Source organism: Drosophila arizonae, chromosome 5 (assembly GCF_054131065.1).
Source record: "Drosophila arizonae isolate 15081-1271.41 chromosome 5, UAZ_ARI_1.0, whole genome shotgun sequence".
In the NCBI taxonomy this organism is placed as follows: Eukaryota; Metazoa; Arthropoda; class Insecta; order Diptera; family Drosophilidae; genus Drosophila; species Drosophila arizonae.
Genome location: NC_142925.1, coordinates 10,697,295 through 10,719,928, shown reverse-complemented (window position 1 = coordinate 10,719,928; position 22,634 = coordinate 10,697,295). Strand labels below are relative to the sequence as shown.

Here is a 22,634-nt window from a genome sequence, read left to right as displayed (position 1 = left end):
ATCTGAAGCTGAAGCTCAAGCTGAGGCTGAGACTGCAGCTGCGTTGACCTATTTTGCACTCGAACTCATTCTCAGTGCAGACGAAGGTCAAATGAATTTACATATTGTCCAACTATAGGACGCAACAATAAAACTAACTATATATCCGTGCTCAATCACAATGGAAAGTATGATCCACGCATGCGGCGACAGTGCTGTGCATGCAAATAGAGCTACTTGTGCGATCAAGATTTATGTTGAGGCCATTCAAAAGCCGTAAACATCGTAATGATGTATTATTATCAAAGAATAAATTTGAGGGCCGGTGTTGTGCTAATTATATGAAGAATAAAGAGATCAATATAGAAAGAGTTTTACCCAAAAAAGAGAGGGTAGTTGTTATGCCCACCATAGCATAGCCTACCATATGTAGCTCTATTCTTCTTTCTGGTTGACTAATCACGCATGTGATTTATAATTATGAATAATACAATTATCACCATAATAATTAAATAATTTGAGAGCAACATCCAAAAAAAATTGTAAACAGCAGAGAAACTGGATGTATGTACACATTAGTGTGGACATGGGTGTATCATGCATATGGAACATATGTAAGTGAAGAGATTTTTGTACATTTGAGTCTGTTACAAAAGGGAAAGAAAAAACGTTTCGCCACAATCGTGTAAAGAACTGAAGAGCCACAGAGCATGGGCAACGACGTCTTATCAGAATAACCCAAATCAAAGAGAATGAAGTGAGCGGGAGAGAGAGAGAGAGAGAGAAGGAGACAGCAACAGGGAGTGGAGAGTCGCAACAGGATAAAAGTGAAAGTGAAACGCCGAGACGATCGTAGTTGTGCTTGCAACCTCTCTGGCTGTGGTTGCGGTTGGAGATAGAGGCTGCTAGGCTGAACAGTGCTCGGAGCAGGTATGGGTTGACTTGATTAAGCATACGCCCTGTGTGCTGTGCGCCCGTTGAATAAATTTCAATTGAATATCAAAGCACAGCAACGGCAAAAAAAAAAACAACTTTGGCTTCACATATTTCATGTGAGCCACCGTTGCTAAAAGCGTGACAAACACACACAAACACTCACACACACACTCATACACAGAGAGAACGCAAAGTTTTTCTTATTTATTCATATATATATTCATTTATATTTTTCTTGCATAAAACTGAATGCTTTAGCTTACAAAGCCGTCAGATAAATTTCGTACGCTGCCGTGCTAGAAGCTCGTGCTTAGACGCTTCAGTTAGTTACGATCCGAATCGAACTACATCTAGGGTCGATCGCATATTGAGCTGAGCGCGCAATCTGGTAAGTGGCCAGAGCCTTCAATTCGTGGGAATAACAATTTCGAGCCGTTGACATCATCGGTAAAAAAGAAGCTCTTATTTATTTATTTTATTTGTATTTTATCTTATTCTTCTTTTTTTTTGGCCATAAACAAATGACTACATCATTTAAATGGGCTATGCATAAAATTAATTAATGTGTCTCGATTTCTTTCGCAGACAAACGATAACTAACCATCTCTGATCAGACATGATTCATGCGGGATTTACTTTACCTTCGCTGTCGGTGCTGCTGCTGCTGCTGCTGCTCGGCTTTGGCCAATCGACGCCATCAATTGCTGTCGCCCAGAAGGCCTTGATTGTCTGCGGCGGCAGCTTGGGCTGCCTCAAAGGCATCTACATGCCGGGCTATCAGATCAAGCGCTTCGAGGCTTTTCTTGGCATTCCCTACGCCTTGCCGCCAGTCGGAAAACTGCGATTCAGCGTGAGTAAATCCTTAACTAAACTAATTGCTGCTGCCCCTTAACTTTCTTTGAACTGAACTTTTTCCTAAACTTCCCAAAATGTTTAAAACTCATTTAACCCTTGAAGCTGCTTAGTCTCCCTAAGTTAGTTGAAGCTCTTTAAGTTGCCTAAGTTCCTTAAACTCTTTATGAAGCTTATTCTCTATAAGCCACTTTAAGTTTTCCAGGTTCCTTGAACTCTTTAAGGAGCTTAGTCTCTATACTATAGCTTGATCTCCTAAGACTGTCTAGCCTCCTATAAGTTTTTAAACTCTTTTATGAAACTCTTTGAGCTGCTTAACCCATTGAACTTCTTGAGGCTTTCGAGCTGTTCATACTTATAAAGTTCCTTAAATTGTTAAAGTTTTAAATTGCTATAGATCTGTCTAAGAGTTCTAAGACTTTTTTTTAACTGCTTTTAAATTCTGCAGCTCTGTAAGTCCACAATCTTATGGATCTCTTAGAGGAATATACAACTTTTTAATTGACTTGAGGTTCCTAAAGCTCCAAGAACTGTTTATATCGGGCAGCACCTTAAATGGTTTCTTCATTCATATTTGTGCACATCTTAAGCTCCAGAATTAGAAACTCTGAGACCCTCAGTATTCCTTGACTTGCTATAACTTTCTCAAATATTTGATGTCTTCAAAAATGGAGACTCTTCTTGTGTTTACTAATTGTGGAAACTTCGACTTCTCAATATCCCCAAAAATGCACAAATCGAAACTTCTTAGATTACTAAGAAGTTACTTGAGCTCCTTAAATATTTTAATATAATTTCCTGAACTGTTGAACTTCTTAAACTCTTAAACTTCTTGATCTCTTTAAGTCAATTACCTTAAGCCCTTCCCACTTTCTAAGCCTCAAGTGTTAAAATTCATTAGACTGTCCCACATTGCAGCATTTCCTTAATCTGGCTTAAGCACCTCTTCAAACTCCTTTTGTCCGCCGTCTAATCTTATCTTCCACTTCTCTGCAGAATCCCAAAGTAATGCCCAAGCTGCGTGGCATTTACAATGCAAGCGTAGCCAAGCCGGACTGCATACAGAAGAACTATCTATTGCCCACGCCGCTTATCTACGGCGAGGAGGATTGCCTGTACCTGAACGTGTATAGGCCAGAGGTAAGTCGGGATTCATCCATTCCATCTTCCTCAATCCGGCACTCGTCTAACGAACTGTCACAGCGTCGTTCCAGGCAGCCGTTGCCAGTCATGGTCTACATACATGGCGGTGGATTCTTTAGCGGCTCGGCTGGGCCGCAGCTGACTGGACCCGAGTACTTCATGGACACGGGCGAGGTGATCCTAGTGAGCATGGCCTATCGCCTGGGCGCCTTGGGTGAGCCAAAGATGATAGAGTTTAAGAGGAAATCCCAGCTAAACTCAAACTTTCTCTACAGGATTTCTGTCCACGCAGGATTCGGCTGTGCCTGGCAATTTCGGGCTCAAGGATCAGCAGCTGGCGCTGCGCTGGGTGCAGCGGCACATCAAATTCTTTGGTGGAGATCCGCGCCGTGTGACCATCTTTGGCCAGAGCGCGGGGGGCGTGGCCACGCACCTGCACATGCTGAGCAGCAGATCGGCGGGCCTCTTCCAGCAGGTGATCAGCATGAGCGGCACGGCCAATGTGCCCTTTGCCATCGAGCAGGAGCCACTGCAGCAGGCACGTCGCACCGCCGAGCTATGCCAGGTGGAGAACGCCCAGAACCTGAGCACACCCAAGCTGGCGCGCGCCCTGCGTGCCGTGGATGTGCAAACTCTGCTCAATGCCGGCGATGGTCTGAAATTCTGGAATGTCGATCACCTGTCCAACTATCGCCCGGTGGTGGAGCCCAGCTCCGAGGACGCCTTCCTCTCCGTCCACCCGAAGCAGCTGCTGAGCGAGGGCAGCTACCAGCAAGTGCCCTGGCTGCTGAGCACCGTGCCCCAGGAGGGCGCCGTCCGGGTGGTCAATATAATGGAGAACGTGACGCTGCGCCAGGACTTCAATGCGCGTTTCGATGAGCTGCTCCAGGAGCTGCTCGAGCTGCCCAAGGAGTTCAGCGCGGAGCAGCTGGCGCAGACCATGCAACTGGTTATCGAAAAGTACTTCCGGAACATACACGAACTGAACGAGCAGACGGTGCAGGGCTTCCTCGATGTAAGCGAACGAGGGGGAAATCGGGAAATCAAAACCGAAAAGGGAAACTTCATTTCCATTCTCTTCCCTCGACAGCTCATCTCGGACCGGGGCTTCAAGCAGCCACTGCACAATGCCATCTGGCAGCACCTGAGCCCGGTTCGCGCTAGCCAGCAGCCACTGTACCTGTACAGCTTCAACTACCAGGGCCCCCTCAGCTATGCCTCCGTCTTTACCAGCGCCAATGTCGGCCACAAATACGGCGTCGTGCATTGCGACGATCTGATCTATCTCTTCCGCAGTCCCATGCTCTTTCCCGACTTTGAGCGCAACTCGACGGAGGCGCGCGTTGTCGAATCGCTCGTGGGCTACTTTGTGCACTTCGCCAAGTTCGGGTAGGTCTAGTCTATCTGTCTAGCGCTATCTGTGTGGCGCCCCAGCTCTATAATGAATTGCTTTCATTAACAGCAAACCGAGAAATGCGGAAACTCTGATGCGATGCACGGAAAGCATTCTGGAGTCACGACCCGAAGGCATTTGCGATCATCACGTGTTCGACAATGCGCCCAACGATCCGAAACAATTCGAGGTGAACGTTTCGCAAAATTTCCGCTCAACTAGCGCCAAGTTCTGGAATGATATACTAGGCGAACCAAAGCGTTACTAAAACAAGAAGAGAGAGAGAGAGAGAGAGAGAGAGAGAGAGAGAGAGAGAGAGAGAGAGAGAGAAAGAGAGAGAGAGAGAGAGAGAGAGAGAGAGAGAGAAACTTAATTTATTTAATTTAATAGAATATAAAATTATGCCAACAATTGTTGTTTTAAGATATAGAATAGAACAGTCCAATATTTCTATGAATATTTGGATTAATTAAATGGATTTTATGGAAAATCTGACAAATTGATTTCATGAATGATTAGCTGATTTAACTGATTGAATGATTGACTGACTGACTGACTGACTGACTGATTGAAAGACGGCCGAGCTGATTGATTGATTGATGTACTGACTGACGGATGCATTAATAGATTGATCGATTGACTGATTGAGGGTCTTACGAAACAGCAGCTGATTGTAAATAAGGAATTGATAGAGTCAAATCTTTTCACTGCCCAGATTGACTAACAGATTGATTGATTGACTGACTGATAGGTAGGCCATTCCCATCAGCCAGAGCAAGTAACTAAATTAGGTAGCCTTACTTCGGTATAAGACGTCAGAGCAACCCCAGTGAGGGCTTTGCTTCTAGCACTAGGAATTTCTAGCCAATTACACACGCTGCTTGTCAATGAGTTTTTTTCTTCTTCTTCTTCTTTTATGGCTGGCTGTCTAATTCAATGGGAATTTCATTAGACTGTTTGTAATATTTAGGTATGTGACTTGCAAGTGTGTCACACTGATAAGAGCGGACTCTCGGTCTATATATAGCGCTGCCCCTGACACGTGCCCACGTTTGGGGCTCTTATGGAAATTTATCGGCTACAATTGCATTAGCTGCTGAGATATTCACTGCATATATCTGTAAATCGAAATACTATGTATGTATTTGGATCAGTTCACTTTTTTTGCCACTTTCGTTGTTGTTGTTGTTGTTCTCCTTTATTCAAACGTCATATAATTATTGACTTGTGATTGATTAACATTCATTAGCATATTCGCGACGAGCTATCCGATCTCAAGCTGCGTCTGAGGCTTTCTTTCAACCGAAGCCGGATGATTGAATTGACGAATTGATTGAATTGATTGCTCAATTGATTCATTGCTAACCCCATTGGCTGGCTCGCCAGCCTCCAACACGCTGCAATGCACTACAACAAAGAGGGGGGCGTGCCACTGGAATAGACCCATTCAGGCGCTAAATGGCAATAAAAAATAAATAAAAATATTCTAAACTAAGGCAAAAAACGAGTCTCACATTGCGTATACGTCAACCGACACCTGCCGCCCATTAATACAAACATAGAGGAACCAGCTAGAGAGCGACTATTCAAGGCAAGTCGAAGCGGAAATACTCTGAGTCATACCAAAGTCTGCTAAAGTTCAGATTAATTTAATACAGTTTTAATCAACTAATTGTGTTTAAATAATAGTAAAAGTGAAACGGACGTTCGGACAAACGGCAGAGATTTTAGGCGAAGAGATAAAAACTTAGGGAGAAACTGATAAAAGGACAAACGGACGGTTGGATAAAGGAGTAAAAGTACCAACTGGACCAACTGGACTGGGCTGGACTTCTAGCAGAAGGATGGATGGATAGACTATTCAACGGAAGGATAGACGTACGGATAGATAAACAGGCGGACATGAGGAGGAACGATCGAGCAACGAAAAGATGGATAGACAGACGGAAGGATGGATAAACGGGCAGACGATTGGACAGAAAAACGGACGGACGGAAGGATGCTGGTATAGACAGAACAAATATTAAAAAAATGGACTGAATCGAAAGAAGTGCAAAAAGGTAGATAGATAGAGAAAGAAATATATGGACAAACAAGGTACACAAGAAAGTCTAAGAAGACTCATGATTTTCAAATAATATCAAAACTTTCAATAAGAGTATAACGGTTAGCTCTAAACTGACATTTGAGTAGAGTACGAAGAAATTGTGATTGTTATTTATGCGCGTGAATTGTGATTTAATAAACAATTGAGTTTATTTATTGGCTCGACTGTCTGAACTTTTTGCGAGCCGGCACAGATTGATGGCGCCAACGATTGGATTCCACTTGGCCGATCATATTATAATATTGGACCTGACCAGACGCGACTGGACTCCAGGTAGGGTACTTGTTTATTATTGAAGCCATTCAAGTATTTGGCTCAAAGTTCAGTGGACTGTCTAGGCGTGTTGCACATGCAACGGTTCAGCGGTTCAGCAGTTCAGCGATTTGTGTCAACAATTATAATCAATAAAGCGAAAGTTCCGGAAGTCCTGTGAGTCCTTTGAGTCCAGCAACGACACTTGCTGTCATTAGTTGCCGTTGCGAGTGCGAGTCGACAAGTTCAGCATGAAATTGGCACGGAAAATAGTTTTGTGGATTTTGCCACTCTTCCTGCTGAGTTTCCTGCTGACCATTAGTGAGGCCTATTTGGACAATGTGCGTGTGGAGGAGATACCCTTTAAGCGAATGCAGCCGCGTGCAGCCAGCCTGAAGGGCAGACGTCCAGGTGGCATCCATCTGATCTCCAGCCTGGAGCATCAGCGCACTTTTCTCCATCTGTTTCATGTGCCCTGTAAGTACAGTGAAGACTGGCTGGCTGCTGTGTCTCCCTTTTGATACCCATCTCTTTCAGATATCATTTGTTTCTATGCCGCCAAGGGGAAATGGCCCTATGTGCCAGGCTTCATGAAGGCGCGCGTGGATAATGCCGCCAAGAGTTTCTTTCATCAGAATGACAGTTTTATTAAGCAATTCTGCACCAAGTGGATACAGGTTAAGGAGTGTTTTCGGCCCATCTTTGGTAGGTCTATATCTAGCTAATTCAATCCAATTACTTAACCAACATTTTTAGATAAATCTAATGGAACGGAACTGGAATTGGAGGCGCAGAAGCAGAAGGAAACTTGTAATTGTGAAAAGCTGGTAGCAACGGAACCGCCAGTGCCCGTTGTCTATTTTGATAAGAACTACATTGGCAATGTCAGTTCAGAGACCATTTTGACCACCATCGAGTTTCTTGAGAGTTTTTTGCCACCACCTACCAAAAAACACAAGCGCAAGAATCGTGTGCGTGGGCGCATTGATGAAATGGATATTGAATGAGCATACTAAAAAGCATTTCATAATAAATTAACCACTCACTTTATAGTTTAAATAAATAACACGATACTCATCAAAAGACAAAAATTTTAAAATGCCGCCGATTATAAAACACAGCGCTGCCACCTGGTCGGAGTTTAAATTCGATATATGTTAAGTAACAGAATATTTTATTACACGTAGGCGATGACTGTTAATAACAGTACGTGATTCGTTAAGTTTTACGAAATGCCATCGATTCGATAGTTGTTTAAGATTGTTGAACGTGTGCGGACGTACAGCGGGTGACTAATAGTAATAATAATTATAAATAATAGTAAAAAGAAGCACCGCAAATGCACACAGAAACAACACCGCATTCAATTAGTCAAAGTATAAAAGTTATAAATATAAAGGCTAAATAAGTGCCCAAGTTGAAAAAAAGAACAACTAATTTCTGTGCAAGAGTTGAAACGTAGCCAAAATATTTGAAGCGAGAGAGCGGCGGATAGAAATTTGCCACCGACACAATTTTTCTCATTCTTGCTTCCTCCAAATTCGTGCATCGCGTGTGTTTAACGCGGCATCGTTGAAGCGCGAGTGTGTGTGCGTGTGTGCTTGTATGTGCGCGCGTATTCAAGACAAAGAGAGAGCAAGATATTGCAAAAATACAAAATTTGTTGCTGCAAGTTTTTTGGTGCCGTGCATACTAAGGAACTTTCGTTCAACGTGTGTGAGTGAGTGAGCGTGTGTATGTGCACGAGTGCAAGGCACGTGAATGTCGCTGAAAAACCAACAAGCCTATCAACCGCTACCATCTGCCGTAGCTGCCATGGACAATCCGGCGATGAGCAACAGTAGCAGCAGCAGCGGGAGCAATGATGACGTTGCCGAACTAGTTCAGAGCGGGTTACCTCCGACATACTCGTCACAACAGCTCGTTTCGTCCGACTCGGATTCTATGGAACGTCAGCATCTACGCGGAACTAGCATCGCACCTGAGCCCCGATCTAGACCGGGTATATCCCGTAAACAATGGTTTGCCGTATCGGTGCTATGCTTTGTTAATCTCATCAACTACATGGATCGATTCACAATTGCGGGTAAGTGCAATGCCATTGTCCAATTGGACTGTCCTATCAGAAAGTGACACATTCCAACGATAGAAGAAGCGTGACCCGCATGATGCGCTAATTGCTAGCTGCTACGTCACTTTCACCAGTTGGATGCCTAGAGCTCTCTCCTCATCTCGCTCTCTCTCTGTGTTTCTCTTGATTTACTTTTGAATTTTTCCTACTACTAACTGATAGCACAAAGCATATACGATTAATTTGTTGTTGTTACGTCATAAATGTAAACATACTAAAAACTCTGACGTATTTACCGAATTTAAGTGCTGTGCGCACAAACTAAGAGAAACATTCGTCTGACTAATTCGTATTTACATTTGCTTGGTAGCGTAGAACCTGCGCTAATGGACTTTTCTTATCTGAATCAGATTTTTAGTGTTCTCCTTGCACCTAGGAACCACTTTGAATGGGTGCAAAGTAATCGGTAAGGCACTTCGTCAGTTGTTTCTAACTATAATCTAACACTTGTATGCGAAACGTATTGCCCGATATGGCGTGATGCAAACCAAATTTCAAAGCCATATACAGCTGTCAAAATGGTTAGAAATCTACAAGCAACTGAAATCCATTTGACGTGATTAGATACGCTAAAGCTTTTCTTCTCACTTTAAAATTGTACTAAATAGAGTAAGTCTTGGGTATATCGGAACGGTTTTACCAGTCTCGACAAGTTTCGTTTCAAGCTCTAGATGTATACATCAGCATACAGTTTCGATTTCCTTTAATAACTGTTTATTTCTGATTCTATTGCCAATTCACAAGAATTTTCCATAGATTTGTTTAGTTTCCATTGTTTACAGCGACACTGAAATCAGGAGACGCAATGCAATCAATTGCATTTAACACTTATCATATATATAAATATAAATATATACCTACGTATGTGTGCTCGTATAACAGATGAGTGCTATTATTGTGGCGTGATTGTTATGTGAATCATTTGCTGTTTTACAATCGCCTACAAGTAAGGGCAAAGCAGGAGTAAACTCGTTTACAGCAACTGCAACAATGCAATAGCAGGGAACGACTAACAGTTGACGGCTATAGCAACGGCTAATCAGCGAGTTGCGTTGCCTATGTTAAAGTGCAAACCAATTGCAGTTGTTAATTTACTCAAATGAACCAGCACAGCAGAGATCGCAACCCTTCCAAATGCCAATTAATTATTTAAATATATATACTTATATATTTGTATACTTATTTATTCGCATGTTTATTTTTTAGCTTGGCCTCTGAGTTGACTTTTGCAACATTTAACTACCGTTACGCATATACAATGAACTTGGACTCTTGAGCTCGATCAGCAGTTTTTTGTCATTGATAACATTATGAAAAGAAGGGCGCATGAGAAAGACAGCAAGCAGCTAAAGCTGTTCGGTAGCACTGACATGAATGCTAATGTTATTTAACATGCATATTAATGTTAACTGCAACTGCAAGCTATACAGGCATAGGTAACATAAACATGTGCAAATTTAACATCAGGACAAACTGTTAACTACCAAACTGCTTATCGCATGTCATGAAACAAGTCAAAGATAATTTTCATTAGTTTTGCAAAGCCTGTAATAAGCTACCAAATGCAAATATCGTACGATTCTTCTAATCAGTAATCAGGATAGGGGAACTCATGACCAAGCTGACAGGAAATGATATTTATATACATATATGTATATGCTTACAATTGTATATATCATACATATAAATATATAAATTGAGCGATAAGTGTTATATGCGGGAAGAAACCCCTCAACGACGACAACAACACACTCGATATACGATTATTCGTCATTTATGCGCTTATTCATATTCACAATCACACGCATTCAGACATACATATCTCTTTTAAGTGTGGGCGTGGGCCAATTAGTTAACAATTTTCTCCATATTTGTGAATTCATATTCACTTGATGGGCATTTTATATATTAGATATTCATATATAAAAAGCAATCAATCGATAAGTCAAATGAGCATTTACTTTTCACTCGGAAATATTTTTAGATATTTTACTGCTCGAGTGACTATTGAAAATCTTTGCAAATATTTATCAAATGTTAATTGATTGATGTGGAAATTATTTCAGATATTTTTGGAATTTTGATTCGATTTAATTTGGAAAGAAATTTTGAACAGAAATCTAGAGTTATACTTGAATATCGATGTAAATATTTATAAAATTTTAACTTGTTGATGTGGAAAATAATTGAAGGCATTTATGATTTAATTTTGTAAGAATTTACTAACATAAATCCAAATTTATATCCTAAAATTGCAATTGAAATTGTGGAAAAATATCAATAAAAATTCTACTAATCTGAATAATTATTCAGCAGTGTATAAGTAATTATAATAATTAAGAAAAATAGTTATTATATTTCAGTAATTTCATTTGCAATTAAATTTGCTAAATACTTAAAAATCGATTAATACTTTCGTTTATTTAAAAAAATGAAATCACGTTTTTCATACCGCAATTAGTGTTCTTATCAGTTTAACATTTATTTGTTCCTTTTTTAACAGCGAACTAATTAACATGTTCTAAAAGCAAAAGTTTAGCCATAATTACGCCAAAGCAGCTGCTTAACATATTAAATTGATGTTAATGTAGAAGTTACTCCGGTTTACAGCCAGCAGTTGCTTGGCATGTTACGACCATGTTAATAAACAAGTCTTACAGCAATATCATTATAATTTTAACTTGGACATTTGGTTGTTGTTTTTGGCTACCTTGTCATAAATAATTGAATTGGATGCGCCTGCACTTGATAGCAGTGAAGCGATAAGCCTTATCAGTTATCAACTAATTAGGCATTATTGGTTCTATGAAAGGCCCTGTTATTGGTTGTGGGTGTGTGGGTGTAAATCAAATCAAATGAATTGCAGGTGAGGCACGTAGTTTGCACTCGTTGGCACGTGGTGAGAATCGATTTGAGCAATTTGTCAGTCAACAAAATTTGCTATATATACATGCATATATATATATATGTATATATATACATACACTTTTAAATCTATTTCGAAATGCGCTCGCGCCTTCATTAACATTATATTTAAGTGTTGGCCAAAATGTGCCACATTGCTTCAACGTGTTATATATATCGCGATTCGCGATGTCTGGCATTTATCTAATAATGCATTATGCATTATTATTATTATTATTGTAGTTGGCCGCTCAACGTGACCTCAAGCAACAACAACTACAAAATGTTGAAATAAACCAAAAACAAAATGAAAAACGTTTTGCGGTTTATTTGCTGTGATTTTAAATTTCTAACGCAATTTATCGCCTGATTTTCGGGTTTGTTGTTGTTCAAGTAATTCACATACCTAATTTTAACATTCATTCATACATTAAAAAAATAAAATATAAATAAATAAAGAAACTGCTGATGTCAGCTGTTGTTGAAAACAATATACATTAGATATATATATTTTTAAATTTATATACAAATATATATATATATATATATATATATATATATATATATATTTTCGTAAGCGTATACATATGTATATATGTATATACAAATAAATATGTATATTCACATGCATTGAACTTTGTTCTATATGTAAAACATTCATTTGGTATCTTTTGAAATGCCAATTTAAAGTAAAATATATACACTTATGCATATATAGATACATATATTTATGTATCTGTAAAACAGGCCACCACTGGCTGCTACGTAATTTCTTGGCCACTTTCCAATTCAAAAACCAACACCAAAAAAAAATATATATATATTTATATATAAAATAAAAGCAAAAATAATGCCAAGTACAATAATTGTCAGCAGTTTCTTTGCATGCATTTGGCATTTTCTTTCTTTTCCTTTATTTATTTTTGGTATTATCTACTAAAAAGTTAGTCGCATGTTTAGCCAAATCGTTTATACTAGAAAATTACGTGATGTTTTCTTTGTTCAAATTTCGTCTTTATATATATCTTTAACATTTTTGGTGTTTTTTTTTTTTTTTCAAATCTCTTTTTGCATAACAATTTGTTGAATTCAGTTTTAACAAATTATTTGGTAAATTCCCATGTAAAAAGAAATGAAACTTTCATTTTATGCATTTATCAATTTCACTATAAAAGCTATCGAAAGGGGAAATATTTACATTGAAATATATATACAGTTATATCACGTTTAACAGCTATGAAGATACGACTGGAAATTATCATAAAACAATAAATGAGATTCTAGAATCATAGCTCATAAAGACTTCAAAAAAGGGGCTTGGTATAGAAGACTTATTATTAATCTATCGACAGTGACATTTGTGGGGCTTGGTAAATGGAGCAAAAGAGACAAGCAATATGAAATATTTCTTTAATTAAAGTATTTTTCCATTGACAGCTAAATATAAAAGGTTCACTTTAATTAGGTGATTAAATATTTGAACATTTTGTGCAACTGGTCACACTCCGTGACTCTGTTCATTTACATACATATGTTTACAATAACATTAAATGTGAACACTCTTTTATGGTGATCCGTTAGCTAGTTCAAAGGGCTGAGCACACACACAAACAGACATACATATATCAGACATATGCTGAGGCACTGTAAACCTTTAGCTTTGAGCCAGGCGTCGGCAAATCTTTCTGTTTATTGTTTGTTCTATTGCATATGCATATTCTTCTGTTGTCGTCGGCTTGCGCATGGCACAACGTGTAAAATGTTGACGTTGATTTGGTTTTGCTGCATTTTTTTGCATTATTTTTAGCGTCATTTTTGTTGTCTATGTCAATGACCTGAGGCAGGAATCGGCGACAAAAGCGACAAGAGCGACAAAAAGAGTAAAATCATCGGCATGGCTTCAAGCTCACATTCAATTAGAGGTGTGAACACTTGAAAGAGAGGCTGTGCTAGTGTGGGTGTGCTGTTATGTCTGTTTGTGTGAGTGCCTAAGACTTTACTTTTGTGTATTGTGTATTGATGCGGGCATATTTTAAACGATTTCTTTTTCTCCATCGTACAAAAGAAAGTGGCATACATGTGTACATTATGTGAAAAGCAAGCTTTCCCAAAAAAAATTCAAATTTACAAAAAATATAAACGGTGCATTAACAATGTCAGTTAATGTTGGTTAAAAAAAAATACATCTCAGACTTGTCGTACTACAGGTTGCAAATCGTGCGATTTTTCAAGGCCAATCACAATCGCTTTCAAGTTAGTAACAACTTTTTCTGTTTTCTTCTTCTTTTCATTCATTTTAATGAGGCAGAGCGTCGTTCCACCATGTGCAGCACCCATTCTTGGCAACAAACTGCCGCTCAATAAGTAACTGCTACTAGCTGGCAGTCTAGTCTATCCGAACGTCACGGAAAGAGAAGAGAACAGAAGAGAGGAGAATGAGAGAGAACGCGCGAGAGAGCAAACAACGAAACTGGTTCTAAAATTACACACACAAGTTTCTATAACCGGCAAAAATAAATTCCCGATCGAACGCACAAGCATTTGTCGCGACATCTTGTCTCGCCCTTCCCCCATTCTCTCTCTCCCACTCTCCAGTTGCAGTATGCGGTTGTCGAGCTATAAACAAACCCAAGCCTTGCGAATATAGCCTCTCACTGAGTGTTGTCTCCGACTCACACTCACACTCACACTCATGCACTCCACATAGCTGTTTACAAAACTTTTACACACCCCACATTGCATTTATCGCGTGGTAGTAGCTCCGCTGGCGGCCGCACACCATTACGTCACTGGCTAAACAAACGCGCTGATTGGTCGAAAACATCGTACGATAAATTTCTCAGCAGCGAAATGTTCAAAAGACCCAGAAAATAAAATGAGAAAAAAATAAAACAAACATAAAGCGTCAGCCGAACATTTGCGGCTTGCTGATTCACTTCACTTCGTTTGACTTCGTGCCACGTATGAGCGTCGCATTCGGCTATTCGGCTATTTGGTTCTTGTTGTTGTTGTTCCTCATTTCGTTCGGTCTCCACTTGTTGAGCGTTTTCGGCCATGTATCGCTTTTTCGAATACCGGCGCTAGCGACCTTCCCTTCGTTGCGCTCCTACCGCCCCCTTTTGTCGTACTTTTTTGGCCACAGATCAGCTTTGAATTTTGATGTGTTTATTTTGGATTGCTGTTGGGGCCGCAACGGATCCATAGTGCACATTGCCGTTAAATGCTAGCGGCGGCCCCGTCAAATAGTAGGAAATGCATTGAACAGTTATTGACTAGGTCGTGTCGGTGATCGGGTGATCAAATGATAGCTATTAGTGACTTGCACATCCGTCCATATTATTTGCATTCTAAATATGTGCACAAGCATGAGATAATCAGTTGGTAATATGCAAAGAATGTCTGAGAGCTTTTTTTTTTTTTTTTTTAATATTTTAATTATTTTCTTTTTGATTCCGGATTTCGCGCTATCAGCGGCCAATCAGCTGTTCCAAAAAAAAAAAAATAAAGTAAATAAACGTAGATTATTTTTATCATTATTTTTCTTATTTGTTGGCATTGGCTAAGAAGTGATAATGGAAAATAGTTGCGTCAGCCAAAACGTAAATTTCATTAGTCTAGTTCTGAAAATTTTGTTTACATTTCGTAACTTAAAAATAAGATGATTCATTGTCACTAAATAACAACATGTCTATGTGTCAGCAATATTTCATTAATTAAGCAGCGACACAGGAGAATTTTTAGAGCTTACAACGTTTTAGATCTCTTAAGCATATAACTGTCATTTGTGCTAAATGCTGCAAAATTGTTATTTACATTAACAGCACTCCTTTGCATTTTAGAACTTCTTTCCTCTATTATGAATTGTTCTAAATGTTATTATAACATGTCTTTTGATATTAGCGCTGTTAATGTTACAATTAAACAGAGAAAACTAGTTTGCTCAATGTTAAAAGCTGTTCATAAAATCATGAGTATTATTAGCTTACAACATTTTACACTGTAAACCGGCAGCCGTTTTACGTAAGAGTTTAAATAAATGTTTGTTAGATTTACTTAACCAATTAACAGGAGCTGCTGCAACACATGTGCGGCACATTAAATAATCACGAGCTTATCGCAAATGGAAACATTTAGATTTATATACCGTCTAATATATCTAGTACCAGAGAATCTAATCTTTTTCACTCTCATTCTCTCTAATCTTCCAGGTGTTTTGACGGACGTAAAGAAAACCTTTGCCATAGACAATGATTCTGCTGGCCTATTACAGACAGTTTTCGTACTGTCTTATATGGTATTCGCGCCGCTCTTTGGCTATATGGGCGATCGGTATTCGCGTCGTTGGTTGATGGTTGTGGGCGTGGCTCTATGGTCTACAACAACATTGTTCGGCTCATTCATGCAGACTTTTGCCGGATTCATAACATTCCGCGCTCTGGTCGGCATCGGCGAAGCCTCCTACAGCACCATAGCGCCAACGATCATCTCCGATTTGTTTGTGGACAGCATGCGTTCCAAAATGTTGGCGCTCTTCTATTTCGCCATACCAGTGGGCTCTGGACTTGGGTAAGTTTGCCATTTTATTAAAATATATCTAACAGTGCGAAGGAGGCGTGGCAGAACCCATAAATTATATTTTAGTCTTGTTCAAGGCGACAAGCTGAGTCGGTGTAGCCTTGTCCGTTTGTCTGTATGTAAAAATGTTAACGAATCAGATCCTTATCGAAAATCTGCTATAAAATTATATCTCATATTATATTATACAATTTGCATAGTTATATTTTCATTGAAGTATCAGCTTTGCAGCTTCTGCAGGATATCTGCTGGTCACGCCCGACTAGGGCGGTCTTGCTTAACTTTTAGTACAGTTGGCATGTTAAAATCCCTTTCAGTACATTCACGTGATTAACATGGGTTGGAATTGGGCTAAACTATCTCACATGATCAGCTGATTCAGATCATTCAGACCATCGTCTGAGTCGGAGCTGTGGCCTGTTTGCTCGGCTCGATCGGTGCAAAGATCGCTCGCAAAGCAGCAGCAGCAGCAGCCGTGAGAAAGCGGCGCCAATTCTCGGCTATCGGCTTGTGTGCATTCGTTCACCTTTTGGGGTTCAGTTGAAAGTTTAATTGTGCATAAATTTAGTTGGTTTTATTTTGTTGGTTATTTATAGAAAGTCGTGAAATCAAACGTGAATTTAAACTCAATTAGGGCGCACAGCGCTTAAGTGAGGTCAATTGCTAGAATCTCTCAGTCAATTGGCAGCCAATGCAGGCAGGCCCCTATGCTGCCTCATGCCACATGCCTCATGCCACATGCCACTTGCCACTTATGTTGTTACTAATCATATTTGATGCACCCGCAGCTATATTGTGGGATCAACGACGGCGGAACTGGCTCACGACTGGCGCTGGGCACTGCGTGTCACGCCCGTTCTGGGCGTTACGGCCGTAGTGCTGCTCTCGATGCTGAAGGATCCGAAACGTGGCGAAAGCGAAGGCGTCGAGCAGGTGGAACGTGCCAGCTTCTGTGTGGAGCTCAAGGATCTACTGAAGAATCGCTCCTTCGTGCTGTCCACGGCTGGCTTCACCTGTGTCGCCTTTGTGACCGGCGCCCTGGCCTGGTGGGGACCCAACTACATTCATCTTGGCCTCAAGATGCAGCCGGGCAACGAGAATCTCAAGCAAGAAGAGTAAGTTCCAAAAACCGATGAAGCAGTGCAAGACGCAGTCGAGATTTTCTTTTATCCTCTAGCTGAATTACTGAATTCTGACACTGATCAAATTTGTTGTTGTTGCATCACCATCATCATCGCATTGTTGTTGTAGCATCTCGTATAAGTTCGGCCTGGTCGCCATGGCCGCCGGCCTAATCGGCGTCCCGCTGGGCTCGGCCCTGGCCCAATACTATCGCACGCGCATCGCCAACTGTGATCCCTACATATGCGGCATCGGCCTGTTCATATCGGCGCCGATGGTGTTCATCGGCCTGGTCATGGCGCGCAGCAATGGGACGCTCTGTTTCCTGTTCGTGTTCCTGGCGCAGGTGGCGCTCAATCTCTGCTGGTCCATTGTGGCCGATATATTGCTGGTAAGCAGCAACAGCAGCAACAGCAGCAGCAGCAGTAACAACAAAAGCAACAACAGCAACAACAACAACAACAACTAGAACAAGTTAATAATCCAATTGCCATTGCCAATGTTTGCTAACCTTTTCAACTTTTTCTGCTGCCTTCCATTATCCATCCTGCCTCTCCCATCCTAACCTGGCTAAAACAAACAAACTTTAGTGTGTCATATGTGTTTGGGCTAATTACAATGACCGCCGGGCTGGTGGGCGTGCCGCTGGGCTCAGTACTGTCGACGGCGATAAAGAAGCACAATAAGGCCGCCGATCCCCTCATCTGTGCCGGCGGCCTCCTGCTCAGCGCCCCCCTGCTGACCGGCGCCTGCCTGGCCATCTCCAAGTATACGGTCGCCTCCTATGTATTAATGTTTTTCGGCCAAGTAGCTATAAACTTGAACTGGGCAATTGTTGCGGACATATTGCTGGTAAGAATCGGGCGACGCATCTCTACGGCTCGTCCTCTATTTCGTATCTCTCTCTCTCTCTCAACAAACAAAAACTTCCTAACAAATCCAACCACACAAATCACTATAGATGGTGGATAATAGATAATGGATAATTGATCTTTATCTTCATCTTTATTTATCCATTTTATTTGATTTTGCTAATCTTGCACAATTTGTAATGTAATATTAGTCGTATTATTAACTTTTTACTGTTGTAACATAGACACACACACACATACATGCACACACACTCTCTGCTTTGTATTTATATATATTTTTTGTGTTTGTCTTTAAGTTAAACTTTGTATTATCTGCAAACATCGCTTGTATAGCTATTTAGCATCTGGCATAAAACTCAGAGGTTAATATGATACTTGATAAGGATGCGACACGAGACATAGAGCAATATAATATATAGTAAATCAAATAGATTATATATATATATATATATATATATATATATATGTCTATTTACGCTACGCCTAATTTATTCCATGTCTCGTTTCGCTTTCTTATCAAGTATAAACCTTCATATTTATGCCATTATATTGTCATCTCTCTCTGGTGTTGGTAACTCATTCAGATAAGAGCCCTCTCTGATATTCTATCCCATGTCATAAGGTGGTTGGCTGCATCTTTAATCTTCTCAAAGTCCTTTGCCACAACACAAGTCCTTAAAGTCCTTTATCATACAATTTAATCAAATACATTTATAATACGGTTCTGGTCTCTTACCCTCGCTTCGGGAAGGCATCTCTAAAGCAATCTCTTGAAGTGCATAACTCTGCATATCCTTAGACATGTAATAAATGTCGTTATTGCTTTCATTTCTTGCATTCTAATGCTCGAATTGCCTGAGGGCATTTGTCGCCCTGTCAGCATCCCCCAGTAACCCCAAATCCCCTAGGGTGTTGTATGAAAAGGGGACTTCACACTGCCAAATTGGCAACTGCAACCCCCAAAAAAAGGTTTGATTAAAGCCCGAATTGCCTTGCCTTGTTATACATTAATATGTGTATATCTCTTTCTCGACACATCACGTTCCACTTTTACTTTGGATCAAGTGTCATCAAATGTGTAATATTCATTATGCTGCAACCTCGTCGCACACTTTTAAACTGTGCCACAAGTTTCAGGTTTTATATTTATATAATTATTTTTGATCTATTTTTGGTATTTTGAGAACAGTTCCGCTTTGGCAACGGAGCGAATGCTAATTGTATTCACGCAGTAATGCAAAACGAGAGTCGAGACTGCTCGACTACGAGATACCCTGTGCACTAAATTGACTCAGGTTGTCAACCTAATCAAATAATATATATACGCTTTACTTTTGGTGTTTGTTGCACAAATTTTCTCAAAATCATTATATCCTAATTACCTTTTTTCAATAGGTATAAAATGAAAATCAAATTGTTTTTGTACCAGTGCCAAAATGTAGTTTTTGACGTAGATATTTGTTTGCTTTTTTATGTAGTTACGCACACACACACAAACACACATGCACACACACTACACTTGCTATAACAGTAAACAGTTAAAGTAGTTAAAAAGAACCAAATTTGTAAATTTGTAAAAAATGTAGACAACAATTTGCCACAGTCAAGTTTTGGTCAGTCGGTCGGTCGGTCGGTTGGTCGAGCGTTCAGTACTGTTCCCAGACGTGCGCACATCAGCTGTTCCCATGGGGCGATGCATGTAATTGGTGACACGAACCAAATAGCTGAGACACGCACACTTTCTCGGACGTGGCGCCATCTATTGTAAGCTTTGCACACACCCACACACGCACGCACTGTACACACATTGCTTAAGCTTAATTTTGTTCTAATTGTTGTTGTTGTTCTTGTTGATAATACTGCTTGCTTGTTTATGTGTAGCAAACGAAATAGAAAATACTAAAATACCAAACTCTTAACCCTTACGCAGTACGTGGTTGTGCCGATGCGTCGCTCCACAGCCGAAGCGGTCCAAATCCTCGCATCCCATGCACTGGGAGATGCCGGCAGTCCGTACCTGGTGGGCGCTGTAAGTAATTGAAATCTATACATATAGAATTTGTATATTAATATTGTACGTATTAATTCAGATATCGACAGCCATTAAGAACAAGATGCTGGCACAGTCCAGGACCGTTGATAGCGATGTTTTAAAAAGTATGTCCCAATTGGCGGAAAACGCCACAGAAATCGTCACAGAAACACTACGCGCAAGGGTAAGTTAGCTATAAAGCTCTATTATAGTAATGCTATTATTTGAATTTATTTATATTGTAACTTTGCAGTCGGCTGAGGATGTTTACACCTTTGAATCGCTGCAGTATTCGCTGTTCTCCACCACCTTTGTTGAGGTGCTGGGCGGCGTCTTCTTCCTGATCACCGCCTGTTACATTGTGAAGGACAAGTCTAGAGCGACAGCCTCTGTTCTGGGTAAGCATTAAACATATATTTATACACATATACACATATATAGTGGCATATATATGTATATGTATGTATGAGTGGCTAGTCAAGCGTCTCTAAACTAACTTTTCGGCGCCCCCCTCTCAGCTGACAACGACTTGAGATTGGCGCCCAATAACGACTTGAGTTTGGCGCCCAATCCCACCTATTCGAAAACACTTTTCGATGCCGAATACCTGGCCAATTACACAGACATTGCCTTGCGAGAGCGCGCGTGAGCAGAGGCTTTAAACTAGGGTTTTCTTAACGTACAATAGCCACACAAGAAATCAAAATAAATAAATATAAAAAGTTCGGTAGGTGTTGAATCAAAATTTCCAAATTCTGTTTGTCTTTGGTTTCGTTTGTGTGAGGCTAAAGAAACTAACAAAAATTAATGTTTGGAGCGCAAATTCAGCATTTGACATAAGGCTCTCATAATCGCACACAAATACAAATACAGCTACATCCACAGACACATTCGCGAGGGAGAGTTATACTCACACACAGATAAGCCACCCACTCTCTCTCTCTCCCACACACACACACACACACACACATACACTAGCTCACCCGTTCGTTCCGTTTGTTCGTTCGTTTAGATTTGCTGATTTACTCGTAATTTGCTTTGACTGTTCCGATTTGCGTCGCCTTACCTGTGTCTAATTTAACTGTCCTTTCTATAACATCAATTGATTGCATTTCCAATGAAAATTCATATTAATTTCAATACCTGTGTATATTACAGAATACAGCGAGCAGCAACGCCAGCAGCAACGGCAACAGCAGCAGCAGCAGGCGCAGAGCAACACTAACAATGCCTAATATCTGCCGATCCGGGAAGCTTTGTTACACACCCAGCGCGAAGGGATTCTGTGTGAAATGGCACTGACTGAGTATCATCTTTAAAATTTTATTTATATACGTATGTTTTATACGAAATCATCAGCGAATCATCATGCATTGGAATAGATATGCATAAATGTTATGTAAACATGTATTTTTGATGTATTTTAGCTTCTTTTTTTCATTTTATCCCTCACTTTTATTATTTGTTTCTAAGGCACTTGAGGAGCATAAGCAATATGTTCTATATAAGGGCGCATGTTCCTATACATAAATACATATATATGTATATGTACAGACCCACGCACACACACTCAAATATACATAACACACATACATACACACTACTATGTGGGTGCAGGCATACATATGTAGATGCAACTACAGTGAACACTTTGTAACACATACATACATATATCATTTGATAGCTTAGTTTAATTAACTGAGAATGTAAAAGTCGATGCACGCAATCGATTTAAATTACCGATATTCAGTAGCTTTAATTTTATGTCAAGCGACTAATTAGAATTTAACATCATATTATAGTAATATATGCATATACATATATTGTAAATAGTTAAGAGCATTGGAATTTTGTTTTAAACTCTCGTTTATCTCAGGCATACGGAAAATTTAATTGGGCTACAAATGAGAACTGTAAATATTTTAATACACGGCCATAAATTATAAGCAATTAGCCTAAACGCTCTAAATATACATATATATATAGATATGTTTTATCAAGATGTATACATATATAATTATATATAAATTGTAATCGTAGTTAGTTCGTTTAACAAATTTTTCTGAAACACTAAAGAACAAGAAATAAATAAAAAATTAAATATGAAATACACAAATTGAATGTTTGTTTATCTCTCATAAATAAAACCACCTCTACATTTACGGAATTCAGGATTTGAACTTCGTTATTTACTTAAAATTCTAGTCTTATATATGTACCTAACATGAGCATCTTAAAATTACTTCCAAGAACTGGAAGGATCATTTTTACCATCCACACATGTTTACATAAGTGTCCCTTTTTAGTCCTTAGCGAATCTCATTTTACAATCTTAT

General features: G+C 39.8%; 3 protein-coding genes and 1 long non-coding RNA gene across 9 annotated transcripts; 3 read left to right on the top strand and 1 right to left on the bottom strand.

Moving 5' to 3' along the window:
* Positions 1-35: 35 nt before the first annotated feature.
* Positions 36-4,793, top strand: Jhe (Juvenile hormone esterase). 3 transcript variants are annotated; one of them, XM_089469539.1, is made up of 8 exons: positions 36-909; positions 1,174-1,303; positions 1,501-1,765; positions 2,764-2,907; positions 2,971-3,124; positions 3,186-3,925; positions 4,001-4,299; positions 4,373-4,793. In XM_089469539.1, exons 3-8 carry the CDS (start codon positions 1,532-1,534, stop codon positions 4,569-4,571), a joined length of 1,770 nt encoding a protein of 589 aa, XP_089325665.1. In that variant the 5' UTR covers positions 36-909; positions 1,174-1,303; positions 1,501-1,531; the 3' UTR covers positions 4,572-4,793. The 3 variants fall into 3 exon arrangements, with proteins under 3 accessions (XP_089325665.1, XP_089325663.1, XP_089325664.1); XM_089469537.1 differs by having other exon boundaries at positions 2,764-3,124; XM_089469538.1 differs by having other exon boundaries at positions 1,174-1,362; positions 2,764-3,124.
* Positions 4,794-6,913: 2,120 nt separating this feature from the next.
* Positions 6,914-8,138, top strand: LOC108615416 (uncharacterized). Its single transcript, XM_018009889.2, has 3 exons — positions 6,914-7,139; positions 7,200-7,367; positions 7,419-8,138. Exons 1-3 carry the CDS (start codon positions 6,914-6,916, stop codon positions 7,667-7,669), a joined length of 645 nt encoding a protein of 214 aa, XP_017865378.1. The 3' UTR covers positions 7,670-8,138.
* Positions 7,910-22,414, top strand: spin (lysolipid transporter protein spinster). 3 transcript variants are annotated; one of them, XM_018009879.2, is made up of 9 exons: positions 7,910-8,748; positions 15,906-16,263; positions 17,061-17,387; positions 17,985-18,246; positions 20,197-20,295; positions 20,357-20,482; positions 20,552-20,696; positions 20,817-21,025; positions 21,457-22,414. In XM_018009879.2, the coding sequence occupies exons 1-8, from the start codon at positions 8,424-8,426 to the stop codon at positions 20,945-20,947; spliced, it is 1,773 nt and encodes a 590-aa protein (XP_017865368.1). In that variant the 5' UTR covers positions 7,910-8,423; the 3' UTR covers positions 20,948-21,025; positions 21,457-22,414. The 3 variants fall into 3 exon arrangements, with proteins under 3 accessions (XP_017865368.1, XP_017865367.1, XP_017865369.1); XM_018009878.2 differs by lacking the exon at positions 17,985-18,246 and adding an exon at positions 17,524-17,785; XM_018009880.2 differs by lacking the exons at positions 17,985-18,246; positions 20,817-21,025 and adding an exon at positions 17,524-17,785 and having other exon boundaries at positions 7,912-8,748.
* LOC149268475 (uncharacterized) lies at positions 8,353-9,823 on the bottom strand. 2 transcript variants are annotated; one of them, XR_016270204.1, is made up of 2 exons: positions 9,651-9,823; positions 8,353-9,580 (listed from the first exon to the last, which is right to left on the bottom strand). It is a non-coding gene; the product is annotated as an uncharacterized LOC149268475 (long non-coding RNA). The 2 variants fall into 2 exon arrangements; XR_016270205.1 differs by having other exon boundaries at positions 9,655-9,823.
* Positions 22,415-22,634: the final 220 nt, after the last annotated feature.

Bases quoted from the DNA above. Each gene is read 5' to 3' on its own strand.
- Jhe (XM_089469537.1), top strand. From the start codon at position 1,532: ATGATTCATGCGGGATTTACTTTACCTTCGCTGTCGGTGCTGCTGCTG. The intron at 3,926-4,000 runs GTAAGCGAACGA...TTCCCTCGACAG, and splicing joins CGGTGCAGGGCTTCCTCGAT to CTCATCTCGGACCGGGGCTT. The intron at 4,300-4,372 runs GTAGGTCTAGTC...TTTCATTAACAG, and splicing joins GTGCACTTCGCCAAGTTCGG to CAAACCGAGAAATGCGGAAA.
- LOC108615416 (XM_018009889.2), top strand. From the start codon at position 6,914: ATGAAATTGGCACGGAAAATAGTTTTGTGGATTTTGCCACTCTTCCTG. The intron at 7,140-7,199 runs GTAAGTACAGTG...CATCTCTTTCAG, and splicing joins CCATCTGTTTCATGTGCCCT to ATATCATTTGTTTCTATGCC. The intron at 7,368-7,418 runs GTAGGTCTATAT...CAACATTTTTAG, and splicing joins GTGTTTTCGGCCCATCTTTG to ATAAATCTAATGGAACGGAA.
- spin (XM_018009879.2), top strand. From the start codon at position 8,424: ATGTCGCTGAAAAACCAACAAGCCTATCAACCGCTACCATCTGCCGTA. The intron at 17,388-17,984 runs GTAAGTTCCAAA...AACAAACTTTAG, and splicing joins GAGAATCTCAAGCAAGAAGA to TGTGTCATATGTGTTTGGGC. The intron at 20,483-20,551 runs GTAAGTTAGCTA...GTAACTTTGCAG, and splicing joins CAGAAACACTACGCGCAAGG to TCGGCTGAGGATGTTTACAC.